A 9642-nucleotide genomic window follows, 5' to 3' on the forward strand; every position below is an offset into this window, starting at 1 on the left:
CAAAAATAAATGTAATCTCAGGAAATGCTTGCGAGGAAATCAGCAGAAGCATCACTTATGAGTTCCTTCCATTACTTGGGCTATTTATTGACCTTTGTGCGTATACATGTATTAAACTGACAGAGTTATTGTTTTTTCATCACCCTTATTTAATAAATCTCATTTTTCTAGATGAAAGGGTTTTTTATTGATGATGAGGGGATTTCTTTCTCTTTTTTGTTCAAGGTTTTGATAAAAATCTGACATAATTTTCAGCTATCTTGAAATTATTTTATAGAGTCCTTTTATACCTAATATCAAGTTTAACCCTAAAATTACATTATCAGTGGCCTATTTACCAGAAACAAATATTTGTATATGAGCTTTAATCTTTCAGGTACTGCACCCACAGATGTCCCAGATAAATTGCTAAGAGCTGTGAGCAAGAAAAAATCTAGTACCAAACTTACGGAAATAAATTATTTTTATATTGCAAGGTGTTCTGGAAAACATCTCAATTACTTTAAATCATACAAATAATGGATTTATTTTTTTTTAATTCCATGCCACATGGAGTTTAAAAAAGGGACCAAAGAGATTCAGAAATCTAATATGAATTTCAAGGTGATTGTAACAGATTGTCCAGATACCAAAAAAAAAAAATTGTTTCCCTTTCATGTATCTACAGATAAACTTACTTGTTTTAAAAACACATATTAAAAAAATAAAATACTTTGTGGCTGGCAAAAATAGCTCCAGACACTATTTTTAAAGGGGAAAAAAAAAAAAAAAAAAAAAAAAAAAAAAAAGAGAAACCCTTTTTCAAATGCTTGAGTGGAATATTTTAATTTTACTGCTTTGGCTTTGTTTTTTGTGTTGGAACACTTCAGATTAGAGTTAGAGCAAGTAGGAGATTTGTCTTCATATCATTCTCCACAGTTAATAGGACTAGTTATTTTTTCTTACTTTTTTAAAAGAAATGAAAAAAAACACAGGAGAATGTTTATAATCTTACATAAACCCATGACATCCGTAGCCTGAAATTAACTGCACGATTCTTGATGAAAAGATTGACAACAAAGAAATACAGATTTCCTTTGCTTTTTTTCCTGATTTTCCACTACTCATTCCAATTCCTTCCTTCTGTAAGTTTCTCACCAAAGGCAGGACTGACAAGCTGTCTCTCATGACTGTTTCCTCTTCCCTCCTTAGAGGGTGTATCTCTCCCTGTCCCACAAAGCTACAAAATCATAGCTGGATGCCACAGACCTGAGAAGCTGCTGAAGGAGCTGCCAGGCTGGAGGGAGAAAAGGTGAGAGGAAGCTTCCCTTTCTTCATCTGCCTTGGATTCTGGCCAGAGAGATCCTATGAAAACATTAACTTTCCAAACAGACGCCCCAATGGGGAAGGTGTCTCTAACTATGCACTGTGCTGTTCAGATGTGGATGTCTGCACTGCTTGTCATCTAGCAGCAAAATTCATGTGAATATCCTCCACCTTGTTTTAGGCAGAAATGGCTGAATTAATGAGAACAGGTTTAACTGATGGCCAGATCCTTCTCTCCTGATTATGTATTGTGGGAGTGTGTGTATGGAAAGCTCTGCTGGTTGACCTGTGAGTGATGTAACTGTCTCCAGTAAAGGATTTCTGACCATGACTTAAGAAACAATGCATCAGTGAAGCAGGACAGAGTTGCCTCACAGAAATTTTTTTTCTGGTCATTTTTTCAGTTCTGAAATAAAATACTGTCAATGAGCAAACTCACATCTTCCATCAGCCTCAAGGGTTTGTATTTTCTTCTTATATTTTTTACTTTTCTTGCAGTAAAAAGGTAGTTTAAAGTAAAAAGGTTTCTTTCTTCTATTAGGAATTTTATCTTTAGTTGTACTTTGAACTTCTACTTCATCAACACTTCTGGCTAAGAGAAATCAAGCAAGGTGCACAAGCAAGAAAACACCATCTGTAACAATGACAAACTATAAACACCATTCACACGCCATTAAGTCTGTAATCTTTTTCTCTTCATCATTATTCTCTTACCTCCATTAAATTCTTCCACAACCAAGTGTGGAAGCCAAAGGTGATGGCAGTAGAGTGATAGACAAGAATTTTTATTGTCCTGTCAATGCAGATAAACCCAGAGCTGAGAGAATGTCAGGTGAACTTCCCCAGTGACGACTGAAGTTCAGTATTGTCTGAAAAAGGAAGAAAATACAAATGATTTTTATGCCTTTTAGGCTTTTAAGATTTATGTTACAGAAGTATACTGACTCTGTGGAAGGCTAGTCAGGCTCTGACTGATATTTATTGTTCACAGGAAACTATTATCTGCACTTGATCAGTCTGCTTCAAATTGCAGATTAGCAAGGTTGCAGGACAATCAGAGACATCCAGCAGCCATGATTCTCCTGAGGAACTGGAAAGGACTAGAAGATGATGGAATGAAAATGACTCAGTGGACACAGGTAAGCCACTTGCAAATGATTGTGAATAGCTGCGAAGACCCTCTGTTGGTCAGGGAAAGGAAAGTTTGCAGTTTGCATCTCCACACAACAAAAAGAAGAGAAAGGAACTTGCTGAGAGTCAGATATAGAATAGATACATTCTCAGAGGAACAACAGAGCGAGTCAGGTAATGGCCAGTTTTTCTAGTATGGCCAAATTTAGGAAGTTATAGCACAAGAGTTGCCAATTTTTGTTTGGCAGTGAGTGCCACCACTGGTAGTAGCATTACATTAGAATATGCAGTTTGCCTTATTTGCAAAGAGAAACCCCAATGCAAACCCATTCATTTTCTAATCAGTTGATTCTCAGTTGCTGACACTTGCAATGCAAACAACTTCCACAACTCTGTCAACTGCTCCAACCTGCCATAATCCTCAGTTTACCATGAGCCTGTGCTGGAGCCAGTGTTAAAATAGTCAGCTGTTTAGTAGCTGAAAACCTTCAGGTTGGTCAAGCATAACTTGCTAAACTTATTCTCATTTTTCCTGGTTGCATTCTTGCCTTTCATGTGGTTGGAAGTGTTCACAGCATACATTTTAGTTATTGATGGCAAAAACCTTCGGGTATTATGGGGTTGCTTTAAAACAGTCAGGATGAAATGTGACAATTGCTGGGTCATCCCTGTGGTTATCATTCATGTTGGCAGTGGTGAATGAGTTGACTACAAGATACACCTCAGGCTTCCTCCTTTTGCCAATGTTTACTAGTTTCAAAGTTGTTATAATACAGCTCATTCTATCTGTGAGCTCCAGCTCAGTTTTCTCCTCAGCTGCAAGCTCAGAGCAGCAGCTGAGTACGTGCAGTCCTGATGTAAGTGCAGTTCTTGCAGTTCTACTTTACACTCAACCAACTATGAAAACCAGCAGAATCTAAGATCAGCTCTTCAGGGCAGCTTTCCAGGTTTCTTAGGCTGCAAAAGCTGATCAAGAGAGAATGTCAGCTGGGAAATTCAAGCAGAAGATTTTCTCATCCACCGTCTTCTGTGGCCTGTAGTGGTTTTTTTTTTTTGTTGTTGTTGTTGTTGGGTTTTTTTTTTTTTTTTTTGTTTTTGTTTTTGTTTTTTTTTTTCTTCTCCTAAATCCCATGGTAATTCCTGACAGGGGAGCTACACTCAGGAGCACAGGGTGGCAATGGATGGATGCGTCCAGATCACAAGGGGAGATGATCACTGCAACAGTGAAATTCAAGACCAGCACAGAGGAGCAGATGTCACAAGAGAAGAACCAGTATTCAGTCCCAGGACTGTGGCAAAGAGTGCTGGATTCAACACCAGCATGGATATGATAATTGTGCAGCCATGTGAGTATTGCTTCAGCACCTGACTGGGAATAGGAGCTTCTCTGGAGAGGGTAACATGCTCCCTTCCTGCCATGGCAAATCTACCCTTGATTTATCACCTGGCACAGCTGGCCTAGGGAATATCTGCAGCTGTAAGAGCAGGAAGGAGGTCTGAAGCCAGAGAGTAAAATGCAGACCCTGTACCATGAGTGTGAGGTTTGCTCTCCCATTAGTGGTTGGTTGGATGGTGTGAAAATGCTCTGCATCCAGAAATGGAAGTGAAACAGAGGAATTACATAACAGAACTTCCAGAGGAAAAAATCCAGACAAGTCCTACTGTCCTCAAAGAGAGCTGCTGGCTAATAAGCATGACTAGATACTTCAATATAAACAGGATTTGAGGAAAACTGCAACCAGGAATTGGTGCTGAGCACCTTCCTGTACTTGAAGGCAATCCCACTGACTGAATCTGCTCAGCCCCCAGCCTCCTTGCCAGATACATGAATGTATGAACTCCCCATCTGAGGATTTAGCAAAGCAAAATGGCTCTCAGTTACAAAGTGTCAAATTCTTGCACTTTTCTTGAGATTACTTGAAACCTCAGTCTTTGCAACAGGCTGCAGCAAGAGGGAGTACAAGAACAAAAAGCCCTTGCTGTTAATATTTATGGCAACTAAAGCAAAATCGCAACACATTTGCGGATGAATAGGAGCCCTTGTTAAAAGCTGCACCAGCCTAATTTTAGGATAGCACTGGTTTGGCATTTGATTGTGTGGAATAACAAAGGAGAAATTTCATGTTAATTAATTTTGAGGAATTATTAGTGTCAAAAATAAATAGTTCAATCGCCTTTCCAAAAATAGTCTGAGGAAGGGAAATGAAACTCAGTGCAAAGATAGAGGTTTTCTTTCAGTTACAGATTTTTTTCAAATATTTTGGTCACTTTTTGTCAAATGCATTGCCCCAATAAAAGTAATGGGATTTATTTATAATAACACCTGTGTAACAATTATCTACCTATTGCTACAAAATAAGCCATATGGCTAAATAATTTCCATTTATTTAGTGAACCAAGAAGCACTCGGAAGCAATTGGTTTGATATATATAAAATTAGCCCCTATTTTATTTAAAGAATGAAGCATCTAAACCCTATGTAGAAAACAAATCAAAACAAAAAAAACACTCAACTTTTTGTGATATTTACAGCTGAAAGTAATTTTTTCCCCCCAAGGGAAGCTGCAACAAGACCTGTTGTATCCTGATTTGTTTGTTTGTTTGTTTTTTTAACAGAAACTTTGTTTGGGGGAATTATGTGTAATGTCAAACTACAGTATTCATCATTCACCATGGCTTGATAGGAATCAATGGAGCAGTGTTCTTCTTGGTGTCCCTTCATTACATAGCCTTCTCTGAGAAAAGTAATTATTTAAAATGAGTGTAGATTCAAAAAATCCTGATTATATAAATATTTACTAGTGAAAGGTTATACTCCTTTGCCTAAAAGACATTTGGATTCACAAAAGGCCAGGCTATATTATGCCCCTGCCTTATACTAAAAACTCAGCTGATTAAGCCCACCCAATTCTGTTTCCTTCTCTGTATCCTCTTTCATTCCTTTTTCTCCCTTCCTACTCCATCACAGTACAGGCAGTGTTGGCACAGTCCCCGAGGTGCTTCCATCACACAGGGTGCATCGTCTAGCATGTCTCAGGAGACAGGAATACTGTGGAGCCAGGAAGCCTCTCAGGACCACATTCTTCACAAGTAGTCTCTGATTGCAAGTATGAAACACTCCAGGGGAAAGGATTCCTGCAGATGGTAGATTATTGCAATCACTGTCATAAGGATTTATGTCCTTGACCAAGCCCGTATTTCCACCTGTCTTAGAACCTGCCCAGTCCCAAGTGAAGATTTGTGTACTCATCCATGTTTCAAGCTGTTCCTGCTTCTCTTCTCAAGGCTATATAAATCCTGAGGAAGATGCTTGCTCCACTGCAACATATACCTAGAAATGGCATCGGCTCCCTTCACGAGATTCCAGCTTATTCTTCCTGAACCCAGAAACAAGAAACTCCCCTAACACTCTTGTGTATGTGCAATCTCTGGCTTTGAGGTAGTTCCTCCTGGTGCAGAGGAAAACCCCCAGCCACTGTTCATCCTGGCAAAGGCAGAAGCTGAAAAGCCCAGCTAAAACGTGCAATTTTAATTTGCTCTCATGGTATCATGTTTTGTACCTGTGTCCTGTTTCATGGCTCCCGTGGCTTGCTCATATCCCCTCTCCCCAGGCAATACTGGACATGTGAAGCAGAACAGTCTCCTGACCAGTAGCAGCTCTTATGGAAAACACCTTCTCACCAGATGCTGGAGCTGCACATGTGGTACTGAAATATCAGATCAGGTGGTGCCTCAGGTCTGGGTACCAATGAATGCAGCCTTTCCTTTCTCTTGTGGGCACAGCCATGGAGTTCAGTCACATCACACCAGCTTCTTTTTGTCTGAATACAGGAACTTGTTCCCTGCTCCCAGCTGAGAAAGCTATCCCTTACATCAAAGGACAGCGGATTATTCTTTTGTGCCAAAGACTCGGTTTCTTATCTCTGACGGCTCAATCATCACATCATCTGTGGCAAAAGATGGCTGGCAGCAAGATTAGATTACAGCGATTTAAAATGTCTCTCTCAGATAAGTGCAGACCATGAGTATTCAGAAGTACACATAATCAGATTGTAAACTTGACTATCACAGCTTGCCTCAGACACCAAGAGCATAAACACAGATTAGACAAATTTTGGGAAGACAGGTCCATTAAAAGTCCTACTATATTATTACTTATTAAAAGTAAGGGATCAATGCAATTTCTGCTGTTGTTAGAATCTCCTAAACTGATAATTCGTGAAAACAGGGCTCAGGGGAAGGCTCATACTGTATGTGTCTGTCCTGTGTCCATCCACAACAAGGTCTATGCTGGAAAATCTGTCTGTGGTCCTCAGGCTGGATCCAGTATTTTCTCTCCGTGACTGATTCTTGTGAATCTGTTGAAGAGCTCTGCAGGTGTAGTGTGCTCACACTGCATAAGGTGTGCTCCACCAGGCACATCCCTATCACTCGATGGTCACTCATCACAATGCAGAGATAATCATCTGCCTAAATGAGTCAGCTATATTGTTTCTCTCCTTAGCCTTAGCCACTCATTGACACGCAAATCTCTATTATAATCCCAAGAGAAATTTCCTCTGACCTCTTACTAATTTCCTTCTTCCAAGTTCTTTTTCTGTCTCACCTACTCATCCCTGAATTTCATTCCTTTAGATTAAAGCCTCCTTAAGGGACTTGTGCTGGGAAGGTGACACTTTTTTAGTCGATCCTCTGGGATAGATCCACCTGGTCATTCTGTTGAATAGAAGATAAAGGATTGGGCTGATAACAAGGCAGCTCCACTTCCAATCATTACTGCTCTGCTGATCATACTTTGACTCAGTTTCCTCCAAAAGTGGCCTTTTTGAGTTTTGGGCTTAGTAAAGGAAGGAGCTGTTTAAGCTTGAGTGTTAATTATTGTTATTACCCGACAGGCTGTAACTAATAGTAACCATTTAGCTGGGAGATGTGGAAACAGGTATGCAGTTAATTGCTAGATTTAGCTGAGGTCAGGTGGTTACATTGCAGACAATCCATCATTGTTGTAAGCAGCATGAAGTTATGCCCAGCCTGAATTACTGTGAGTCTCCCTTCACCTCTGGTCCTGTGCTAATATCCCAAGACGTGTCACCAGTGAGCATTTGAGTGAAATCTCTAGAAGAATGTGGAACAAATCTGTAAATCGTTTTCTGAAATGCCTTGCCAAAAAAAAAAAAAAAAAAAAAAAAAAAAAAAAAAAAAAAAAATCAATAAGGTCTTCTGTGTCAGGAAGGAAATGTTAAAAATATTAATTAAAAAATAAACTCTCTCGTAAACCAAATGGGAATGAGTGAGAGCAGGCAGACCGGGAGAGAATAAAATTCCAGTGGAACAGCTTTTAATTCCCTCCAGATTTCATGGCCGTGGGCATTGGGAAGCGCCTGTCAGAGCTCAGGGCCCTGTCCTGCGGTGCAGGCAGTGACCAGCAGCGCTGTCAGCGGTCAGGGACCAGCAGCTCCCGTGGCCAGCAGACACCCGGCTCTGCAGGCAGCGCTTGGTGATCTCCTCCGGCCACCACTGCTGCTGCTCCCCCTGCGGGGAGGACAGATACCGAGAGGGGGGCACAGCTCCTGCGGGAGAAATTGCTGGTCCTAAAAGCGTGAGAGACAGCTAAAGCAACAAGGGGGTTTTTTTCTGCTGATAAACAGCTGGAGGGGAATCTCCCTCTCCACCAAGCGCTGTCATTTCATTTCCAAAAGCTTGTCCCTGTCTCCATCAGCATTTATGTGGGTACATCTCTGCCGTGCATGAGTGATTTATTTAAGCATCGGCAGATACTGTAAGCGACAGTACAGTGAAGCACAAGCGGGGGAGGGAACAGAGGGCAGAAATGCGACCTCCCCTCTGTAAAAGCAAGCACAGGTGCCTATTCTGAGCAACTACAGTGCATTTACACCAGTCACGGGAGGAGGGAGAAAAAAAGGGTTATTTCAGAGCCTGCTCATACCTTTAAGGCCACTTAATTATTCGAATTAAAACAGTTCCTCTGGGAAGACTATATACACATATGCATGTACTGTTCCTTCACTTTGCACATCTGCTTCCCGTGGATGCGCGGAGGTTTCAGCACGCTGGGGAGAAGGCTTTAGGGGTTTGAACTGATGGGAAGCACAGGGGAGGAAGGGATCGGATGATACGAGTTTGAAAGTTGGGGTAAGTCCGTCGCTGGAGTGTGTGCGTGAGGGGGAGTGAGTAACCAGCCACTCACGACACAGGCACGGGGCGGCCTGGCGGGGCGGCTGCGGGAGGAGTGTGATGCAGAAGCGGCGAAGTGAGAGGGAGCAGAGAGAGAGCGAGCGGGAGAGGAGCGAGCGGAGAGTTCCACGGAGGCAGCCGGGAGAAATCACCAGCCAGGATTTGCTCCTCTCTCTCTCCCTCTCTCTCTGATTTCAAATCAGCTCCTCCCCCGTGTGGTTGTGGCTTTGCCTTCCATCACAAGCCTCATCAGCAACACCAGTCTTGGGAAAAAAAAAAAAAAAAAAAAAAAAAAAAAAAGAGGGGGGGGGGGGGGGGGGGAAGAGACAAAAAGAAAAAGTGCAAAAGAAGATAAAGGAAACAAGAGGGGGAAAAAGAGGTGGGAAGAAAGTAATCTCCTCTACCCCTCGGCAGCATCTAGCACAGAAGAGTCTGAAACTTTACGTGGAGTTCTCGCCGTGTTTACCCCGCGGCGGCTGGATCGGCAGCACCCGGCTCCCTCGCTCCTGCTCTCCTTCTTGCTCTTTCTCCCTCGCACTCATCAGCAGTCGGCAGCGATGGAAAAAGTTGCTGGCTGGTACCCAGCCTGGCACGTTGCTCTCCTGTACTGGACATGGCTTTTCCTCTTCACTTATGGCTTTACCGGTGCAGAAATAACTTGCAGATCCTGCCGTTCCCAGGTGCAGCCGCAGCAGCAGCCGCAGCAGGGATTACTGATGCACTTGAGGACCGACAGAGGAGAAAAGGAGCAAAGGAGGTTCCTCGGGGAGAAAGGAGGTGAGCGAGGGCAAGAGGCCGGCACGGAGGATGCCGGGCTGCAAGCGACCCTCGCCCCTGCTTCCGCGGGGATGAAATTCAGCGGCTGGGAAACACGGCGAGTGACGAGGGAGCCAGAGAAAGTGGCCGGGGAGCGCCGTCCCCGGGCGGCAGCGGCGGCTCCGGCCGAGGACCGACCCCTCCAGGGCCCCCCCCGGGCGGGCCGGCCGGGCGCGGTGCGGCGGCGCTGGGGCC

The 9642-nt window shown here is 43.0% G+C and overlaps 1 protein-coding gene across 1 annotated transcript in view; it reads left to right on the forward strand.

Moving 5' to 3' along the window:
* Positions 1-8977: 8977 nt before the first annotated feature.
* The window catches only part of SORCS1 (sortilin related VPS10 domain containing receptor 1), a 258603-nt gene continuing 257938 nt past the window's right edge, over positions 8978-9642 (forward strand). Inside the window, exon 1 of the mRNA XM_041461224.1 lies at positions 8978-9642. This exon is cut by the window's right edge and continues 146 nt beyond it. Within this exon, the coding sequence (XP_041317158.1) occupies positions 9189-9642 (454 nt within the window). The 5' untranslated portion in view covers positions 8978-9188.

The sequence above is a fragment of the Pyrgilauda ruficollis genome, unplaced genomic scaffold (genome assembly GCF_017590135.1).
Source record: "Pyrgilauda ruficollis isolate IOZ18807 unplaced genomic scaffold, ASM1759013v1 scaffold15, whole genome shotgun sequence".
In the NCBI taxonomy this organism is placed as follows: domain Eukaryota; kingdom Metazoa; phylum Chordata; class Aves; order Passeriformes; family Passeridae; genus Pyrgilauda; species Pyrgilauda ruficollis.